This window comes from Scardinius erythrophthalmus, assembly GCF_964197995.2.
Source record: "Scardinius erythrophthalmus genome assembly, chromosome: 25".
Classification (NCBI taxonomy): domain Eukaryota; kingdom Metazoa; phylum Chordata; class Actinopteri; order Cypriniformes; family Leuciscidae; genus Scardinius; species Scardinius erythrophthalmus.
In genome coordinates, this window is record NC_138245.1 from 18,887,050 (window position 1) to 18,910,086 (window position 23,037).

Below are 23,037 nucleotides of genomic sequence, written 5' to 3' on the forward strand. Positions count from 1 at the left end.
CCACATGCCCAAACACATGTACCCTAAATGATACCTGATAAGTTTTAGTACTACTAGGAGAACATGTGGGACTAAATAACTCAATCTAATTCAACCAAACACAGGCCACCACTACAAACAACCAAAAAAATAAACACAAAAGAAAATGTCACCAGCCAACTTCATCAACATGCTACTGAGTGAACTGACACACCCATTCCTCTATCAACAGACCAAAACCAGATCCACCTTCCTGTTTTTGCGTAACTAGGAGTGGATTTGCGTCAATCTAAATGAAATAAATACTCCTGATGGAGGTGGAACGTCTTATGTCATTCTCTGCCCTCTCCTCCAAGCCATTCTGCCCAATACTGTCGTTAATATCAAAGGCCAGCTGGAACAGGAACCTGCCACCTGGTTCTTAATAAAACAGATGGCTTTCTAATTTCCATTGTGCTCTTAAAATGAATGATTAACTCAATCCCAAATCACTGTGTACCCTGGAAGAACACCTGTAGAAAGCTTACCTGATTACTTTTAAATCCCTTAAACATAACACACAAAGACAAACACTCCAAATGAAGAACAAAACACTGGTTTTAGGTTTAATGAATTATGAGAGTGGACAGATGGTCTTTTAAATAGCTAAAGAATAATTCTGACGTGTGTTTTATTGATTAAAAAGCAACTACAAACCCCTAAACACGTTCATAAGGTTAAACAGCAGATTTATAAATGTCCCAATCTTACCTTTAAAGCATACTTTTCCCCACTCCTCTTGTGAAAGATCTCCAGAACCCTGCCATTGATGCCCAGTCCCAGGACCTGACTTGTGACCTTGTAGTCGTCGATTATGGCATTTTTCTTGATCTGAAGTGAGGCTTTACCCAACATGAATTGGGCTGGATTCTGTTGTTGCTGCTGTTGCTGGTTTGGAAACTTCGGCGGACTGTTGGCGTTAGTCAACATTTCCCACCTCTTTTCTTCCTTTACTTAAACAACTAACGTTAGCTACTTCTCCCAGAACTTCAGTCCTTCTTTGGCAACACCCAAGGCGAAGATTTGCCTCAGAGAGCTCGACTCCAGGAACATAAACTATGTTTAAAAGCAATAAAACTGACACAAACCCTCTGACGCGGTCGTTATTTCGGTTTCTTGGTGACTAACGTTAGCTAAGCTAGCTAATATCCATGTCGTTGGTCAACCCACCAATTCTGGGCTCAGATAGTTAAAAGGCGACTTACATAAACTCACTTCAAGGTTAAAAGACTTCGAAATGTCACCGGCTATTTGAAAGAGCCGCCGAACGAATTAAAAACACAAATGTAGAGTTAAAAAGTCGGTAATAACATGCGCTCCAACACTAGTCTTCAGCGAGAAGCGCACTGGCCTTTCGCGACTTTCGGCCAGCCAGCGTCTTACTGCTCTGACGTCATGGCGGAGTTCGGAATGCCTGATTTCTTAAAGGAGCCGCCACCGTCATTTTAAATATGAAATCACCTTCCTAAAATAATTGCCCAAGTCATTTTTTCAGGTTTCTCAGAAAACACAAAAAACTGAACCTAACTTCAGAGGCCGAGTAGATTTTCGTTCTTCTTGATGCAACTGCCATCTTGAAAAGCTTGTAAAATTGTCTAAGTCTCATTGTCTTTTGACTTAGGCAAAATAAAACAGCCTAAGTCACACTCTTGACATAGGCCATTATACTACAGGGGTAGAAATGCATGATCTGTTCAACTGAGGATGTGGGCGATTTTACCAGAGGTGGCCAGCATCATGAGAATGACTTGTGCAAAAAAAATCATTTTTGTCAAAAAATGATTTAGGCAATTATTTTAGGAAGGTGACGATATGTGAAATTGTGAATATTAAATATTAACGATCGACTATAAATATATGCTCTGTCCTGTACTGATGCAAAACAACTGTTGCCATAGTAGGCTTTGCCTTTGTTGACAGCATTCGAATGAAGTTTGTTATGAATAAATGTTAAAAGATTATGTATAAGGGCATAAAATAATGTAGCCCTACAAGAAGCCCAATCTATCCCATCCCAACGCCTTTAAATACATTCACTGGTCGTTTTTTTTTTTTATCTTTTTTTTTTTTATATATATATATATTTGTATATTATTATTATTATTGTATATTATTATATTTCTTATTTTTATGTAATATTTGTATATATTTATTTTATTTTCCACTTGATCTCATTATCTCTTTACATTTGTGGAGTTGGTTATTATTTTTAATTTCGCCAAATATCAATAGGTGTCGCTGTTGGGTAAAATGAAAGGAAAGGGTGAAGTGAATAGGTATAGGCGCAAGAGGGCGGAGTCTGCAAGCGTTTCAAAGGTAGTTATTTAAAATTAAAATTCAATTAACATAATTAATTTAAAATAACAATTTCTTAGAACACAAATCTAATAATAGTAATAATCTTTCCATTACTTTCCAAGAAAGATTAGCACTAAATGTAAACCAGATAATCAGAAAAGACGCAAGAGGGCGCTTTAGATTAATTCACCCTTTGACCACAGAAGATTTGAAATTATTTCAACACTCTTGTTTTTGTATTATGAAATAGGCACAGAACAGATTTATAAATTGTATTTTGCAAAAGGATCTGAATCATTAACAAATCAGCTGGTATTATTGAGAAATGAATGAAATCCTCCTTAGTTCATTTCTGGCTATGCATGTGCTCTTTTAGCAAACAAAACAACTCAGACATGTAAATTGTAAAAAAAAAAACATTCTGCTTTCATGTGATTGCTTTTGGGACATGTTTTTTTAATCACGTGTCTGTTGTTGACGTGAATAAACCATTATTTCACTTGAGTATGATCAAAAGTCAAACAGCAATAAAGAGATTATTAAAATATGCACACAAATGATCCACATAAGCGACCTTCGTTAACAAGTAGACATGTTGTAAAACACACTTTTTGTGTTCAGGTCGAGATGGGTGTTATTTTGGCAAATATTTAATCAAACTTCACATGGTTCATTGAGCATACAGCTCTCCTTTTCACATACTCACGCCTTAACACTTTTAAGGGGCCCTGTGGCTCTTATCAGTGTGTCAGTCAGCAATATTTCACACTTGCAGTCCTTTTTCTGATAGAGGTTGGGACCAAGCATGGTACCAAGCAGATAACAAATTTTTCAAAAAATAGAAAGAGACAGAAATCCCTCTGGTCAAACCGTTATTCCGGGGTTTTTTTTACGGTTAGAGACAGTGTTTATTTGTTGTATACCGTATTGCTAGTCGGTTGTGAAAATTATAAATGTTGAGGAACTATTATTTTATTTTATTTATTTATTTATATTTTTTATGGTGTCCATAACTAAATTCACCAAAGGCCCTTTTATTTCTCCTGCAGTCTAGCCTATTACTCCCATTTCACAGCTTTCTAAATTCTACAGAGGATTCCCTACAATCTATATTGCATTTAATGATTTAGCAAATGCTTTTATCCAAAGCGACTTACAAAGGAAAGAAATAAAATCAGATTTCTACTCTCATGTCTGGTCCTTTCACATGTGCAGGGAAGTTTGCAGTCCAGAGCATATACGAGCCAAGGCACATTTACAGAGTCTATTTACGGCAACCTGCTTCCAGTCGCGCTTGCTTCCCAAAGGCTAAAAACAACCGAGCCCAGTGGAGAACTTTATATTGAGAGAAGGATTTGATTTCACTCATAGTCTGTTGAAAACGAACTTGGCTTGTTTGTGTGGACAGATGTGTGTGTGTGAACCCTCTGCACCCAACCAATTCAACCAGTGTTTAATATGTCATCCACCTCCTGCTAATGGCAGGCACAATATGACAGATAAAGCTGCCATGTTACTGTATTTTTCACCCCAGACATTTTAGATTTGTTCTGAAACAAGAAAATGCCTGTGCATTGAAAGTGTCTTTTGCTTACACCAATCAGATCCCAGGTAGATAGCATGTCTTCCCCCTCTCGCCAACCCAGAAGTCAGCTCGACATGTTCCAATTTATCCAGAGACTGTGTAATTTAGGCGCTGTAGCTTAAGAGACGGTGCTATATTAACATTAAGGCCAAACATATTAAGTTGATAGACTCATATGAATGTTAGAAATGCTACTGTCATAAAACTTTATACCATTAGCCAGCAATAAACTGTATTTAAAAAAAAAAACATTATTAGCTATGCAAAATGTTCATGATCTCTTTCTTGGTCACTTTCCAGTCTGCATGTGACCGTGTCATTGCTAAAGTGGAATGTTATATGGTGATGCACCATCTCACGGAAAGTACGAAAGGGGAGTTTGCCATCATATTTTATTTATTTTATTCATGCATTATCATGAGTATTTCATGTTTATTTTATTTTATTAAGTCCAGAACCATAGTGAATATTTATTTATTATGTGACAAAGTACGCCATTAAAAGCTTTTATTATGCTGCATTTAATATACAGTAAGTGAGGTGAAATACTATTAAAAGCATCACTATCTGAGAAAAATACAACATGCATAAGAGTAAACACACTAATAAGGAACTTCTACAGAGTTTTCTGCCCATAAAATTGCTATGTATCTGGTAAGTCACATGATTCTGTGGAATTTCCCCTCAGAAAGCCACATACTCTTAAGGAAAAGCATTGTTGAGAAGGGAAGCGCTTTGCACAGTCATTTCGTCATGGCTTCAGGCCAGAGCAAGAGATTATTGATAAGAAAGATAAAAGGAACAAGGGTCAGAGGAAAGGATGTCCTCACCAAAATAAATATATAATATAAAAATACAATAACAAATGAGCTCAGTCATTGTGCAAATGTGTCTGAACAGCAGTTGTTCTTTTTTTTTTTTTGTTTCCATGTCAATGCATTCTAATAATCCTTCGAAATAATTTTAGATACAATTATCAGCTTAAATAAAAGCAAATTGCATTATTGTGGCCTAATGTCTACTAATAGACATTTTTGCTTACTAGGAAAGAAAAGGTCTAAAGATACATATGTTCAAATTTTTTGCTATTTCAACAAAGAAATTCATACCGAAAGTGTTTAAAAAGATCTCTTTTTGAGATGCACACAGTTTGTATTTTGATTGACTCCAGTTACAGAACAAATTTAATTGTACTTCATGTACTAAAACGGTCACTTCTGGAAGCCCATCTCCACCTCAAAAAAAAAAAAAAAAAAAAAAAAAAAAATATATATATATATATATATATATATATATACTAATATATATACTAATATATATATATATATATATATATATATATATATATATATATATATATATATACATATATATATTCTAATTCTGATATAAAGTTTAAAATAAGTAATATCACATTATGAGATACTGTGAAATATACAGTTGCAATTGCCAGATTAAAAGTTGCATTGTGAAATGAGTTGCATTTGTGGGATAGGAGAGATATAGTCTATAAAAATGAAAATAAAATAACATTTTACTCAGAAAGAGACTTCCATAGTTTTTCACACAGAAAACCAGTAAAGACAGTTTATTGATCTCGTAAGTTGTTCATCCATCCATCCATCCATTCTTAAAAACTGCTTATCCTCTGTGGGTTGTGGACACAGGTTGTTCATTGAAAGCTATTCCAATCTGAAGACTAAACTGAATGCTAAACAATCAGATCCTTTGTGTTTGAGTGTTTGAAACAGTCCCACAATGATTTTATTGGTGCACAATTAAGGGTGCTTACAAAATGCAATGAAGGGCAGGTTAGTAGGGCACCACAGGGTCTTTGTGGATGGTTGCAGCGCTTGCACGTTTGAGTCACATGAAAATGCCTGTCGTCTCCCCCTTGTGTCATTTCCATAAACAACAAAGAGCCTGATGGTGGAAATTTGTTAGCCTACTTCTGGGTGCCAGGTTTCCTTGTATCTCACTCAGCTAGAAAAACTGCCCCACTTTACACTTCACTTGTCAGTCACAGGAGCAAACTGATGACATGGCTAAAATGCTCCAGTTGTCATGTACAACTGATTTGGGATTGTTTTTCCCGAAAGGGCCTCAGATAAACTTTCAAGCAAGTCTTCATCTTTGTAGCTCCAGACCCAGTAACCCAGGTTGGCATGGGCTACAAAATAGCAAACAGATTTAAACTTGTCATCTCTTCAGTGACATTTAACAATGACCTATTTAATCATCCAACATTTCCCTCAAATTTATTTCTATAGTGCTGTTCACAATAAATATTGTTGCAGAAATCCCCCATCAGAAATCCAAACGTAACAGTGAACAAGTAATAAAAACTCGGTGAGTGTTTTAGCGCAATTTTCTCACCTCATGGGATCACAACACTAAGAGATAGTAAATATTTTCCTGGATTTTTTTTTGTGCGTTCCCGAGATTAGACCTTCCTTAACATAATGCCGAAAACCCGAAGTGTCTAGGTGGTCTGGTTGAGGAGTAGATAGAAGTGCAAGATTGGTGCTCACAGACACACAGAACGGAAATCATGAGTTAACTTAACAATCGCAATTTTGTCCGGTGGAAAATTGCGCTAAAAATGTTGGATGCAATGTTATTGCAAAATAAACTTTAAGATGTCCAATATATTTAATAATATGTATTATGAAATATGAAAATATTATTATTTATTTAAACGTGTAACAGCATTATTATTATTTATTAATAATTACTAACAGCTTGTACCAGCGCAAACCCTCTTTTGGCATTAAAAAAATATACTGTCAGGATTTACTGAAGAGATGCAGTGGAGAAATCAGTGCTGAAAAGGCGTGGACAGGGTTATTTTTGCTGCTGACCTTATTGCATATGCATTTGTAGGAGTTTCCCTTTCAGACACAAAATATATGGAAGGAGAGTATTTCAATGAATCACACAAGGTGATTTACTAAGGTTTACGCTCGTCAATGTACTGGTGTTTGCGCCATTGTTTACCGCCCCAAAAATGTCTTAAGCCACACGCTAATTTGCACTGCTCTTATTGCGTTGGTCATTATGGAAATAATCCGGCTGCTTCTGTATTCTTTAATTTGCACGTCGTCAGTAGATCACTGGAACTTTCCACTCCCATCTGAGCTTTTTTGGAGCGCTGTCATGCTAATTTGGCTTTTTAGTAAATCTGGCCCATAATGGTACAAATGATTATTACACCAGTAGGTGGCGACAAGTGACTGTCTTCAAGAGTGAATCATTTGAATCATTCACTCAACCGACTCATTCAAAAATGTTTTTTATTTTTGTGTGTGTGTGTGTGTGTGTGTGTGTGTGTGTGTGTGTGTGTGTGTGTGTGTGTGTGTGTGTGTGTGTGTGTGTGTGTGTGTGTGTGACTGGCAGGAGTCATTGAATTATTTACTCGATTTGTTGAGGGTTCTGCTGTGGTTTTGTTTGGAACTATTTTCTTTTGGCAGAGCAAAACAGACATAACTACATATATTATTAATATAAAACCTATTATTAAAATAAAATACATTTATAAAAATAATAGCTTCATATATCGTCTTTGTAAAATTAGAAAACATATTATCTTATTACAGTATCATCTGTCATACCACTATTTTTGCTGCAGTGTTTGAGTAGCTTACGTTTAGGCTTTCCAGCCTATCAGCATAGATTGTCTATCCAATTAACGAGGAACGAACGCTGACGTACAACAGATCCACACACCTGCTGTCGACTCTCTCTTTCCAGCTGATCTCTAATCAGTTCTGGTCTGAAGCAATGAGGAAATGTGAGTCACTTGCTTCATCTTACAGATCTATCGGTTCATGCATTAGGTCCCTGTGCTTCTGGGCACAGACGCCAAATCCTTCTGATCCTGCATTTAGATTACAAGAGTCACTTGTGAGCAAGATTATCCTGAAACATAAGCCACCCCTATATGCTACAATGTTTGTGGATAATCTATCTAACTTCAGGCAAGGTAGTTCACAGATTTTGAAACCCAGAGCCTTTAACTGTCCCACATCCAAATTTAAGTTTTCCTATTATTTGCCCATTTTTCTCCAGTAGAGGCCTCAAAGTCTAGGCACTTATCCGTATTTCTTTACATTGACTGGGACAATGTCAGTGCAGTAGCTCACTAATTCTTGACCTGTCCTGAGTCACGTTTCAACATTTGACACGCCGGCCTGCAAAACCACAGCCTACTGCCCTAGATAAAATATAAGGCTGCTTTTTCCATATAATCAACTCTGGAGTCATATTAAAAATAAATAAATAAACAAAAAAAGGAACTTAAAAAGAACAATAGTAATAAAAACTAAAATTATACATATTATAGTAAATAAAATAATAATTTAAATAATTAATTAAATTAACTCTTGAAATGATACCTGAAGGTGAACCTGCAAATTTACTGTTACATCATTAAAATGGATTTAAAATAGATTTATTATTTTTCGGTGCATGCATTTTGAATGCTGACCACCTGGGCTACATTTATTCCTCCTATCTGGCATGGTTTTGGCCCATCAGTATACTGTGCAGACCTGGAATGGGCGATCCCAGAGACTCCGCTCATGCATACACAATATGGCCATCTTGGGGTATTTGCCTAAGGCCATCTGAGGTGTTTCCTTATCATTCTTGCATGAATGGTAACCTCTCTCTAAACTAATCCCTCTCCGTGTCATGCAGAGGAGATAGTTATATATAAACTGCCATGCCTCAGACATCTGCATGCGTATCACATTCTAATATTGCTGCAAATACAAGCCTCACGTTTCAGTGTAGATTTCACTGGCTAATAGGATTAAATGAATTACCGCTTCCAAGGTCTCTTGGCCAATTAAGACTTCAACTCAAACAGATGTCTCCTGTGCAGAGTTTTCCACGGCAGACTGGAAAGTATACAAAATGCAATGCAGTCTAACCTTGAACTATAGAAATGCACTGGATTACACCTCAATTCAAATATTTACACCTTGTTTTTTGTGGTCAACAATGCAAAACGCTAATGCGTACTGAGCAATACTGTAGCCTGTTTCAGTAGAAGTCACAAGGGAAAGCCGCAAATTAACTTCCTTAATCTCACATGAGAATAAACACAACCATTTGCTTTAGACCAGTTGAATTGCTTCATTTGAATTACATGACAATGTAGCTTGACTAGATACATACTTTTAAAATGTTCTGAACTCTTTATCAAAGATAACTTATAATTCAGTGTATCAGGATGGCAAAGATAGAGATGTGCTGTAAGTGCAAGCTGCATTATTCACAAGATGGCTAAAAGCACACTTACCAGATTTGTTCTACAACATTATTAGCTCTTACATAAACCATGCTTAATAGCAAAACCGAATGGCATTTACTTGAAATAACTAAAGAGCTGAATTATTTAGAGATATCTCATACTGATGGCTCAGTGTTTACTCTAATCTCTTTTACAGAGGCTTGCACAGTTGTTTGTAGTATTGTTTGTTTTATTGCAAAAGACGAATAGAATTGTGGAACCAAGTATGTGATTTCACTCTCATGTCCTCATTGTCTGATAACATTTTAATGCAGCACAAAATAATGCAGACTACTTAGATGTTTATGTGCAGAGTAAGAGTAACTGTTATAAGAGTAATTAATTTTATTTCCAGGACTGTGAATTTTCCAGACTTGGAAGTCACAGATTTAAATGTCTCTGACATTTACAGGCTTTTCTCATTTCTCTGCTCATACACAGAATTCATCATTTTTACATACATATTATGAATATTATGAGTAATATTACATTTAATTTTAGTTGTAGTTATATGCTACTACAATTTTTGTTGTTGTTTATTTTGTAGCAGTGTTTTTGTCATGACTTATGTAGGAGAAATGTAACTAATATAACATAACGGACATTCTAGGCTTTTAGGTTTGGTCTAAACTGGATTACATCTATTCTCAACTCACACATAATTTGTGACCCTGGACCACAAAACCAGTCATAAGTCGCATGGGTATGTTTGTGGCATACCCATTGTATATGTCAAAATTATCAATTTTTCTTTTATGCCAAAAACCATTAGGATATTAAAGGTTGTATCAGTGATTTCAGGCCCAAAAAAAAATTATCACATTCATCTAATCTTTCCTAACGATCCGCTAGCTGCCCGCCCCATAAGCATGCCGTCAAAACGCCCCTTCTTCAGCTCCAACTTCGCGTGCAGCCGTACACAAGCACAAAACTTCACAACACCCTCCCCCTGTCAGTGATTGGTTGGAACACTATTTGTTTTGGTTCTGAGTGGTTGGTGAAACCATTTGTTCTCTTACGAGAGTTCTCTCGTACTGCGTTTGAATAAACGCTGCGGGAAAAGTCTCTTTTCACGAAATACTGAAGCAAAATTATCCTTAATTTTCATATTTGTAAAACGCATTGCAGCAGTGCACAGCCATGGCGAGACGGCTCGCTCACTCATTGGCTGTTCTGCGGCAACTGCATGAGCCTATCGAGCGAGGGCTGATGCAACATCAGACCAATGAGAGCGCTTCGCGCGCTCCTCGTCACATCCCGCCGAAACGGGTGTGGCCATCCCCTATAAAAGGAGCTCGAGTAGGCTGATTCAACTGATTTTCATCTCTTCAGCGAAGCTCACGCATCGCTGGATCACGAAGAAGCAAGCGTCGTCGAGGCAAGCTTTTCAGCGGGACGAGCCCTTGAAGCCGCTGGCCTTCGCCGCCTCTACTGCCGTACCTGCTGCGCTTTCCGGCGCTTCATATCCTTTACCTGCTCTGTTTTGTGTGTGTGTGTGCAGTGTTCCCCGAACACTCACCCCTAAAAGAGCCGCGTCTTTTTCAAGATGCCATCCTGTGGCTCGTGCCGAGCCCCGCTCACCGAGGGAGACCGCCACGTTATTTGCGTCTCCTGTCTGGGCGAAGATCACGCAGCGCTCGCGCTCGCTGACGGCGGCTGCCCTCACTGCGAGCTTTTGCCGATGGTGACTCTGCGGACTCGCCTGGCACACTTCTCCGAGCCTGCGCCCCCCGCCGCGGTGCCGCGCCGTAAGAAGCGCCGCTCGCAGCGGGCCCCGGAACCCACCTCTTCCCGACAAAGCTCGCCGGCTCGCCCGCCAGCTTCGCCGGCTTCCCCCGAAGCACTTCCCGATGCTCAGCGCCCGCAGTCTGCCGCCGCTTCATCTGAGGAAGTTGTTTCTGAAGTCGAGTCGGTCGATAAGGATTCCTGCTCTCTGCTAGCTTCAGGCAGTGAGGACTGGGCGAGCTCTGCGGATCTCACGCCTCCTGCCCGAAAGCCGTCGGCTAGAGCTAGCATCGAGGGGGAGCTCATGCGAGTACTCGCGTTGGCCGCGGCGAGCCTCGGCCTCGAGTGGTCTGCACCGGAACTCCCCTCGCGCACCCGGCTTGATGGTAGCTTCCTCCCTGGTGAGCGCACTTCTCCTGTGTCTAAGCCCGCTCCGTTTCTTCCTGAGCTTCATGAAGAAGTGGCGAAGGCCTGGAACGCTCCCTTTTCTGCACGAACACGTTCGTCTGTATCCCCAGCATTTTCCTCCCTGGATAATGCTCAGGACCGAGGCTACCTCACTCTGCCGCCGGTGGAACAGGCGATAGCAGCCCACCTTTGCCCGCCCTCTGCTGGACGGCGGACTAAGCCAGCGCTGCCGTCAAAAGCCTGCCGCATGACGTCGTCGCTGCTCGCGCGGATCTTCTCCGCCGCTGGGCAGGCGGCATCGGCGCTGCACACCATGGCCACGCTTCAGGTTTTCCAAGGCGATCTCCTCCGCAAACTGGACGAGATAGGACCTGAAGCTATCTGCATCACGGACCTGAGAAGCGCGTCGGATCTTTCCCTCCGCGTTACCAAGGCTGCAGCACAAGCCATGGGACGCTGTATGGCTTCCGCTACCGTAGCCGAGAGGCATTTGTGGCTGACGCTCACGGAGATGGCTGATGCAGAGCGCAACGCGTTCCTCGACGCCCCGCTATCCTCCGCTGGCCTCTTTGGTTCTTCTCTCTCCGAGTTCGTGGAGAGATTTTCCGAAGCCCAGAAAGCGTCACAGGCGTTCAAGCACTTCCTGCCGAAGCGCTCCAGTTCTGCAGCGGGCCGTGAGAAACAGGCCCCTCGGAGCTCACAGCCTCAGCCCCCGGCCGCCCCCTCACAGCGACAGCAGCGCAGCTCACGCCCTCGCTCTCGCTCTACCAGCCGCCGCCCCACTCACCGCGGGCCGCGACCAAGGGTTGTGTTGAAGCCGGAAGCCCCAAAGAAATCCTAGCACGCCTAGGAAAGCGCAGGTGTGTAAGCCCCGTTGCGACCGGGCCCTCACCAAAGCGCACCGCTGTCTCAGTCCCAGGAATTGCGACTGCTTCAGCGTTCTCAGCAGAGCACAAGCCCGCACAGCTGCCCGCTTGCCTGCACACAAAAGCCGTTTTTACGGCTACCCAGATAAATCCCGAAAAGAGTGTATTTTCTGGTGTCCCGGCCAAGGCCGATGGTGCTATAAATGTAGTGTTGATGCCCACTTCTCTGTGCCCATCCCTACACACAAGCACAGCCCTGCACACAGGGCCCGTACTCATAAGATCGACGCAGTTCGATCGCCCCCCAAACATAGTCAAAGTGCCCACTTCCCAGTGCCCACAAACGCTATGTCTGGCAGGCCACAGGCTCCCTGTAAAAACGGGACCTGTGCGCGCCCGCTCTGTTCAAGCAGACAGCGCGGCCAAAGCAGTAAACGTGCCCGGTCCCCGCCCACGTTCACTTGTAGGCTGCATGAGTCCCATGAGACCTTCTCAGACCTCCCTCGTTCAGATAAACACTGTAGCGGGGTCGAGGATGAGCGTTTTGCCCGCTGTATTACGCGCGCTCCCCGCCTCAAATGTCACAGGCGTAACGCCTATGCTAGCGCGCCCCGAAGCGCCGCCGTCGCACAGCGATCAGAGCGCGCTTCGCATCCAACCCCTAGCCGGCCATGCAGACGCATGGGCCGCGCTTCCAGGGGTTTCGGACTGGGTGCTAGACATTATAAAGAGAGGCTTCTCGCTACAGTTTTGTCGACGCCCTCCACGCTTCACAGCGCGCGTCGAAACTACGGTGAATTCAGAAGTAGCACACCTACTTCGCGCCGAAATATCAAAACTGTTGAGCAAAGGGGCGATACAACATGTATCCCAAGCTCAAAGCGAAGGGGGGCTATACAGCAGATACTTCCTAGTCCCCAAAAAGGACGGTGGTATCAGACCCATACTAGATCTAAGACGACTAAACAGAGCTCTAGTGAAACGCAGTTTCAAAATGCTCACGACCAGCAAAATCCTCGCGCACATTCGCCGAGAAGACTGGTTTATGTCGATAGATCTAAAGGACGCGTATTTCCAAATACAGATAGCGTCACGCCACAGGCGATTCTTGAGATTCGCCTTCGAGGGTCGGGCATACCAGTATACAGTCCTGCCATTCGGCTTGTCCCTGGCACCCCGTACATTTACGAAGTGCATGGACGCAGCGCTCGCTCCCCTCAGACTCAGGGGCATGCGAGTGCTGAACTATTTGGACGACTGGCTGATCATAGCTCAATCACGATCTCAGCTCGTGGAGCACAGAACCATGTTACTCGATCACCTCGAGAATCTTGGTATCACGATCAATTGGACGAAGAGCTCCCTGAACCCCAGCCAAACTATATCGTTTCTGGGCATCGTTCTGGACTCTTGCTCTATGACGGCGCGGCTGTCGCAACAGCGCGCGCTGCGCATACAGCACGCAGCGAGGTCCTTCCGCTGCGGCGCCATTATCCCGCTCAAACGGTTTCAGAGGATGCTGGGCCTCATGGCCTCAGCATCATCAGTTCTCCAGCTGGGCCTGCTTCGCATGCGCCCTCTGCAGTTCTGGTTGAAAGCGCGAGTGCCACGCGGAGCGTGGGCACTCAGCCGATTGCGCCTCAAAGTCGATCAAGACTGCGCAGCAGCCCTGAGACCATGGGCGGCGGGCGATTGGTACCGTTCAGGTGTAAGCCTGGGGACTTCCTCGAGAGTGAAAGTGGTGTCTACGGACGCATCCACCTCGGGATGGGGAGCGCTGCTCGAGGGCAGGCCGTTCTTTGGCCTTTGGTCAGAACGAGAAAAGCTCCATCATATCAACTGCCTGGAAATGCTGGCAGTTCACAACGCGCTGACGCGCTTTTGTCCCCACATCAAAGACCAACACGTCGTAGTCCGCTCGGACAACACGGCCGTGGTGTCCTACATAAATCGCCAGGGCGGTCTCGGATCCAGTTCCCTTTACAGGCTGGCCGAGCGCCTCCTAATATGGGCTCAGCGCAACCTGAGCTCGCTGAGAGCGGTGCATGTGCCCGGGACACTCAACCTGGGTCCAGACAGGCTGTCCAGGAACAATGTTCCCACGGGCGAATGGTCTCTACACCCACAAACAGTCCGGCTGTTGTGGCAGAGATTCGGCAGGGCGGAGGTGGACCTATTCGCGTCCCCAGAAAACGCTCATTGCCCCGTGTTCTTTTCAAAGAACGACAGCGCGCTGTCCCACAAGTGGCCGCACTGCCCGCTATACGCGTTTCCCCCAGTCTCCCTCCTACCTCAGGTGCTGGAGCGAGTCAGGGAAGTGAAATGCCCAGTACTGCTTATAGCACCGTTCTGGGACAACCAAGCCTGGTTTCCAGTCCTGATGCAGCTAGCAGACTCCGCTCCATGGCCAGTGCCATTGAGGAGAGATCTCCTCTCGCAGGCCAGGGGCTCGATTTGGCACCCACACCCAGAGCTGTGGTCTCTTCATGCGTGGACGCTCAACGGTTACCCGTTAGCCTCACGGATGGAGTGCTGAACACCATCACTCAAGCTAGAGCGCCTTCCACCAGGCGGCTTTATGCCTCGAAGTGGTCGGTTTTCTCCAGCTGGTGTACAGCTCGGGGCCTGTCACCCCTCGATTGTGAGGTGACGGAGGTTCTCTCCTTCCTACAAGAGCTGTTGGACAAGGGCAGATCCCCTTCCACGCTCAAAGTCTATGTGGCGGCTATCGCAGCGTGCTCGACAGCAACGCCAGGCCAGTCACTAGGAAGGAACGATTTAGTCATCCGCTTCCTCAGGGGAGCTAGGAGGCTGAATCCCCCCAGACCTCCCTCAGTCCCGGTGTGGGACCTTTCTACGGTCTTGGCAGCCATGAAAGGTCCCCCCTTTGAGCCTATCCAATCTGTTAGCCTCAAACATCTGTCTTTCAAAACGGTGTTTTTGATGGCCCTCGCTTCGGTGAAGCGCATAGGCGATCTGCACGCGCTCTCTGTGAGTCCAACGTGCTTGGAGTTTGGGCCCAATGACTCCAAAGTCATACTCAAACCTAAGCACGGCTACGTGCCGAAATCCCTCAACACTCCGTTTAGGGCTCAGGTTATTTCCCTGTCTGCCCTGCCGGGGTCAAACGAGGAAGGGGACTCGAGCTGTCTTTGCCCCGTTAGGGCTTTAAGAGCTTATGTGTCCCGCTCCGCTGCCTTCAGACAGACGGAGCAGCTCTTTGTCTCGTTCAGTGGACGTTCCAAGGGAATGGCTGTTTCGAAACAGAGCCTGTCCAGATGGGTGGTTGACGCCATAACAATGGCTTATACTACCAAGGGCCTTCAGTGCCCGTTGGGCATTAGAGCGCATTCCACGAGAGGCGTTGCCTCATCGTGGGCCTGGTCTAGCGGGATTTCCTTACAGGAAATATGTACGGCGGCGGGCTGGGCCTCGCCGTCTACATTCATAAGGTTCTACAACCTAGAAGTTCCCGCCTTGCAGGCCAGGTTGTTTTCGGTTTAGCCGTATCAGCTGTCTACCACGACACTGATTTCGCAGGCGCACAACGCCACCGAAGACTTCACCGCACTTGCAAGCCAAGTATTTTCGGTGTATTCGAGTCAGCTGTCTAAACACGGCACTGATATCGCAGACGCACAGCGCCGCCGAAGTTCTCTGGGCAGAATTGTGTAAGACCCATGTTTTTCCCACATTAGCCAGGCTCCCTCCTGCCTATGTGATGTTATATCGCGTCTAGAACGCACCTATTTGGGCGAAAGTGTGTAAGTCCCACATTTCCCACATCAGCCAGGCTCTCCCTGCCTATGTGACGTTGTATCGCGCTTAAGGGCGCATCCATTGGGCGAAATTACGTAAGACCCACATCTCCCACATCAGCCAGGTTTTTCCCCTGCCTATGTGGCGCTGTTTCGCGCCTAAGGGCGCATATATCTGGGCAAATTTGCGTAAGACCCACATTTCCCACATTAGCCAGGCCTTCCCCTGCCTATGTGATGTTATATCGCGTCTTAGGACGCAGCTATCTGAGGGTGGTTGTCCCCCCCCCCCCCCCCCTCCAGACTCTCCGAGTCTACCGGGTGATTATGCACTGTATACCTGGACTAGCTTCCAGTGGTCGGTGTTTTCTCATCCCAGCACGCACGGCGTCTTACAAGTGGTTCCCGCAGCGTTTATTCAAACGCAGTACGAGAGAACTCTCGTAAGAGAACGTACTCGGTTACTAACGTAACCTCGGTTCTCTCTAGAAGAGGGAACGAGTACTGCGTTCCCTGCCGTGCGCGCGGTTCGCTCTGGTTCGCTTCGGCGATGAAAACCAGTTGAATCAGCCTACTCGAGCTCCTTTTATAGGGGATGGCCACACCCGTTTCGGCGGGATGTGACGAGGAGCGCGCGAAGCGCTCTCATTGGTCTGATGTTGCATCAGCCCTCGCTCGATAGGCTCATGCAGTTGCCGCAGAACAGCCAATGAGTGAGCGAGCCGTCTCGCCATGGCTGTGCACTGCTGCAATGCGTTTTACAAATATGAAAATTAAGGATAATTTTGCTTCAGTATTTCGTGAAAAGAGACTTTTCCCGCAGCGTTTATTCAAACGCAGTACTCGTTCCCTCTTCTAGAGAGAACCGAGGTTACGTTAGTAACCGAGTACGTTTTTGTGTGCAGATCTCAGAGCCTAGGCTGCCTACAGAGACGCGTTTTTTTGACGCCATGCTTATGGGGCGGGCAGCTAGCAGATCGTTAGGAAAGATTAGATGAGGGTGATAATTTTTTGGGGGGGCCTGAAATCACTGATACAACCTTTAAACAAAGATCATGATCCATGAAAATATTTTGTAAATTTCCTACCTTAAATATATCAAAAATGTATTTTTGTGAGTGGATGCAGCAAAATCGGCAACAGATATGACAACTTTAAAGGCGATTTTCTCAATATTTAATTTTTTTTGCATCCTCAGATTCCAGATTTTCAAATAGCTGTATCTCGGCCATAGACTGTAAAAAAATATGGACGTAGTGTCCGTGACGTCACCCGTAGGTTTCTGAAGACCGTTTTTGAAGCCTAAAGTGGGCGTGGCCGACCATCGCCATCTTGGTAGCGCATCACTCCCGAATTTATTTATTTTTACAGTCAGACAATTAACTGAGGTAACGTGACGCTAACAAACAGCAGACAAACGGCTAATTTAAGGGTGTCCACTTTTGAGTGACAGGTGGATTCCCGCTGCTGTGGTCATTAGTCATCATAATGATGACTAATGATCACAGCAGCGGGAATCCACCTGTCACTCAAAAGTGGACACCCTTAATTATGCAGAACTTTAAGGCTTAATATAATGTAAACGGATGAGTTATAAAAAAAAAATCACCCCCCTCACAATTGTCATGAAGGGAAAATTTAGCTGTATAGACCAAAGCCACTTTTTGCACCAGGCTGTAAACATGTTTTTTTCTGCTGTAAAGTTGGGTATTTTAACACGGGGGAGATGCAGATTTGACTCACTTCTGCACCCAGCCTCAAGCGGCCAGTCGATAAATTGCCGTTGAATTCACTTCCGTGTTGGTTTCAAGAGAGAGACAGGGAGGTTGCCGCTTGATCTCAGCCAAATATTGTCCTATCCTAACAAACCATACATCAATGGAAAGCTTATTTATTCAGCTTTCAGATTATATCTAAATCTCAATTTTAAACAAAATTCCCATAAGACTTGTTTTGTGCTCCAGGGTCACATTTGGTGTTTATTGTAACTTAGCAAAATATGAGTTTAGATACTTTGTCTCACCAAAAAACAAAAATGATTACCCGAAAACCTTTTGTTAATTTTTTTATTTGATCTTAAATCACACGTCACAGAGTATACTATGGCAGTTTGGTGTAAATTTGGCCTTCAATCTGCTTGTGACGGGTGTTTAATCCCTGATCAAGTGTCTGTAATTGCTGTGACTCTAACAGAGCGGATGAGCCGGACTCCCTCGCTTACCGTGATCTGCCAACTGCCTTGTTTCCTTTTACCAACTGATCCATGACCAGCTGTGCTGACCCAATTAATTATCATTATCAGTCTAATATATGCCGCAAAACTGACCTTGGACCAGTGGAAAAGGAGACTTGCGAACAGCATCCTGTCATGAGCAGACGGATATAGGGTCCTTCAAGGCCTTGCTTTGAGCCCAGTCCTGCTGACATGGGAAAGCTCTCAGCGGTCAGTGTGGAAGGAGAACAAAGCTGAGCTGCTCCTTCAGCATGCCAACAGCTGCTCGGCAGGAGGCCTGGCCATAGACAGCATGGGATTTTTTTTCACCACTTGCTCACATGCAACAAACAAAGAAAACAAACACAGACATCTGAACACACACAGACAATTTCTCCCTCAGACAAATACACACATACATGGCTCTACATTTTTCCAACCTGACAAGTGTTTCTAATGATTTTTAGAAACTCTTGACATCCGACATATCCTTGACACATTCATGACATTAATGAGGGATGAAGCCATGCATTTGTAAATGATTCATTCTTTGGAGTCAAATTGTCACAATTTGCTGGTCAGTAAACACGACGATGGAGAATACAATAGTCATAAACTGACACTCAGGAGAATACAGGAACAGGAAAGAGAAACACTAACCAAACATACCACATTAACACAAGACAAAACACTGAGGAGAACTAAAGGCTTCAATACACAAAGAGAGCTAATAAGAAAACGAAATAAACAACAGGTGAACGTAATCAGTAACCAAGGGAACAAACTGGAACACACTAGGAAACTAGGGCTGTGTTCGAAATCGCCAACTGTACCCTCAATCACTATTCCCTACATTACTCCACTAATATAGTCCACTTGAAGGAGTGAATGAAAACTAGCGAGAGAATTCTGACCCTGAGAGCACTAGAAGGGCTGCCGCTTATTGCAGTTTGTGCTTGCTGTTTAACAATCATTTGAAACTTAGTGAACTGGCAGCTCCTGTAGTAGGCCTAATGAAAAGATTTATTCTGAACTCTATCATGGAAATTAGCATGTATTAATCTTAATTAAACAATTTAATAAACAATTAAAAAGGAATGTATTCCTGCATTAGCCTATATTACGCTGTAGCTTTATTGAACCAGCGAAAATGGATGGATGAATTCAGCGGGAATACGCGGGAATTCATTCGGCACGTGACTCTCACTGTGCATTATGGGTATTCTCTAGCCATTGAGCGTACATCAGTTGTACACTCGTTATTGCGGTGTAGTGTTGTCAAAAGAAACTGAAATTTAAAAATGTGACGATACCAGCATTATCCTCTAGCATTTTGAGCGCTGTTGAACGGGTTTCTTAAACACCTCTTGGCTATTGTGTTCACGCACTCAACATATATGTCTGTGATTGGCTACAATGATCAACGCTTCAAAAACATGTTGTAAATAGACATCTTTGACGCTCTTCACCGAACGCTTACACAGATACACATGGGAGTGTTTGAAAGCAGGCGTCTATCAGCGAATCTGTAAAATGTTACAAAAGATTTTTATTTCAAATTATTATTACTTTCGATTCATCAAAGAATCCTGAAAAAAGTCATGGTTTACACAAAAATAATAAGCAGCCCAAATGTTTTCAAAATTGATAATAAGAAATGTTTCTTGAGCATCAAATCATTTTATCATGTGACACTGAAGACTGGAGTAATGGTTGCTTTGCCTTCACTGGAATAAATTACATTTAAAAATACATAAAAAAATAGTTATTTTAAATTGTAATAATATTTCACAATATTACTGTTCACATAAATGCAGCCTTGGTGAGCATAAAATATTTTTTTTTATTCAAAAACATACAAAATTCTTACCATCGCCAAACTTTTGAACTGTAGTTTATAAACAAGACTATAAATAGGTGCGGAGTTAATGACTTGAGTCATGAAATGCTTTTTATAACCACAAAGGTCATGTTATGGAGGACTGAAGATCCCTTTTGATAGCACACCTGACCCGATACTGAATCTGATAAAAGGTGAAGCCGCTGAGCATTGCAAAGACCTACAAATAATCTTTAATATATATATTAACAATTATCTGTTGTTGATACTTTTTAAGGGGCCCCATGATCACAGGGCCCAGACAAACATTTCTGTTTTTGTCCTCAACAGCCCTGACCTCTTTAAAAGCATCCGGTTGCACTTTATTTTACAGTACGTGTACTTGCAGTGTACTACCTAAGAAATTACTGGGAAATAGGTACATAGGTTAAGGTTAGGTTCAGGGTTAGTATAGTTATTACCCACTTATTGTGATTACTATAATAAGTAAACAGTGTACATGAGGAACAGGATTGTAAAAATAAAGTGATACCAAGCATCTTTTTAAAAGTTCAAACCTGCTGATCCCTGTACAGACAATGGTAAAGTAGCTAAGATCTGTATTATTATTATTCAGTGAACCATAGTATTTGTGAACCATATGGAGGATAACTCTTCCCTGAAGGGAATGACAGGACTGAAAGTCACCTGTAATCTTGTCCAGGATGGTTTTTATGCATTGCAGCCTCCCAACTGAAACCTGACACTGGCTACAAATAACTTGTTTACCTAGCAACAGTGATGCTAAGCAACAAGCTTCCTGCGAAATGAGACAATGTCCATGCACAATATGTTCTGCTCTAGGGTCAGTTTGATCCGAACTGCATATAAAATCAATTTAAAGATGCGCAATACTAATCTAAAAATAATAATAAAATAGGATAGAATAAAAAATAAAATGAAATAAAATGGATCAATGTTGCCTTACATAAATTGTTGCAGTCAGATCCTTGCACTAAATATGTTGTGGTGAAATACAGCATAATTTAACAATTATTCTACAATAATAATCTATCTACGGTTAATAAGTCTATAAAACTCTGGCTTGACTCAACAGAAGAAAAAAAGTAGACTTTAAAAACAATTTTAACTCAGAAATTCACTTTCATGAATAATTACAAAAAAAAACTGCAAGTAACATTGAATTGAGCAACATTTTTAAGTAGAAAGACTGAAAGTAAGTAAAACATACTGCATTCATCTTTGTTTTATTTAAAACTACAAAGTTTTAAATGTTGACATTTACCACATTTATTTGTTTTGTGACATCTGGGATTCATTTTCTACTAAAAACCAAGTGCTCAAATTCAGATGTTGATTATTGCCCTTATTGTGATTTGGGTTACACTTTATTTTAAGGCATCTTTGTTGTGTAATAGGTACATTTAAAGGGATAGTTCACCCAAAAATGAAAATTAGCCCATGATTTACTCACCCTGAAGGCATAGGTGTATATGACATTCTTCTTTCAGACAAATACAATCTGAGTTATATTAAAAATGTCCTGGCTCTTCCAAGCTTTGTAATGGGAGTGAATGGGTATGTTTTTAAGTCTATCAAAGTGCATCCATCCATGATAAAACACCTATAATAAGTGTTTATATTCAGACTATTTTAGACTGGTTCAGGTCGTACCACTGTGAAGTATCCCAGTACCTGCGTGACTCGTCATAGACATAAACTGAGAGAAGTAGCTCCGGCTACAATGTTCTTCCGCAAGACACATGCAGCTCTGTTTATTAACTGCTAGAGCGCCAAAAGTTACAAACTGCATCTTTAATGTGTAGGATTAGGATCAGGTTTTGGTTTAGGGTTAGTTGCATCATGTAATTATGCATAATTTATAGTAACTGCATGTAACATATCATGAAACAAGGACATGGTAAAAAAAAGAAAGTGTTACCGTGTTTTGTGTGTTGAGGTCTGTTTGGCACAGTTGAATCCTAAACCTACATAGACTCAGTTTCTGCATATTACTGGACTGTTTTGAAATAAGCCGTAAAGGTCATTTAGTTTGTTTTCAGGAAAACACCGTCACAAAATCTGCAAGCAAACAGACAACTTTAGACTCATGAATATCACCGACAATATCCAACATTGTGCACTCCATTAAATGTACTTTGCAACAAAAGGAAAGTTTTATTGAATCATGTTTGCGTGAAGGCCCAGCATAAATCGCACAAGACTCGTACGCCAATTACAACTTTATAGAGCACACTCTGAAGAGCCCAGGGGGAAAGTAGGCCACTCACGTGATGCTCACAGCAATTGCTTTAGAACAAAACCTTTCCTGGGAAAACAGGGGCTGTAATCCAAAAGCTCCTTCTCTTTTGTAAACAGCAGTATATTGCAGTCACTAAGTGCATTAAAAAGTCAGACTTAACTCATTCCCAGTGCTGGTGTCTATACTCCCTTTTCCATATACTGGAGGTCTGGTGTCCATCACCATTTTTTTCTCTTTCTTCTTATTTGGTTTGTTGTAAGCTCCATATAACATAGACAACATTTAATAATGATAACATTATTAAAAACACTTCACATAGGAATATCTGGGGTCAGACTGTTGCCATGATGACAAAGATACCTTGCCCTATGAGTATGGAGTCAGTCGGTGTTGATGTGTCTTGCCTGGCTATTTAAAGATCAACGTTATGATGGCTGGATAAAGAGGGCTGCTTGAGAGAGTTGCATCACATAGTGATGTTGCTTTCGTGACCTCTTTAAGGATTGTGCCAGGCAACACCATCAGAGAACAAAAAAGAACAGAAAAGGAGGGAGGAAATTACTTCTGGGAGCCAGGAAGAGAGAAAAGTAAGAGCAGATGCTTGGAGTTTTTTTATGAGGGTCTCCATAGCCTGCTGAAAAATCCAGCATGAATTCCAGGTTAGTCCAGGCTGGTTAGAGCTGGTATAGTGCTGGTGCTGTTCTCAAGGCTGGTGACCAGCAAACCAGGAACCAGCAACCAATGCAAAACACACCTTATGCTGGTGAC

The 23,037-nt window shown here is 42.7% G+C and overlaps 1 protein-coding gene across 1 annotated transcript in view; it reads right to left on the reverse strand.

Annotated features, from left to right (window-relative positions):
* Positions 1–1,415, reverse strand: part of mapkapk2a (MAPK activated protein kinase 2a) — a 44,983-nt gene extending 43,568 nt beyond the window's left edge. Inside the window, exon 1 of the mRNA XM_081357837.1 lies at positions 730–1,415. Within this exon, the coding sequence (XP_081213963.1) occupies positions 730–948 (219 nt within the window). The 5' untranslated portion in view covers positions 949–1,415. The remainder of the gene's footprint in view (positions 1–729) is intronic.
* Between the last annotated feature and the right edge of the window lie 21,622 nt (positions 1,416–23,037).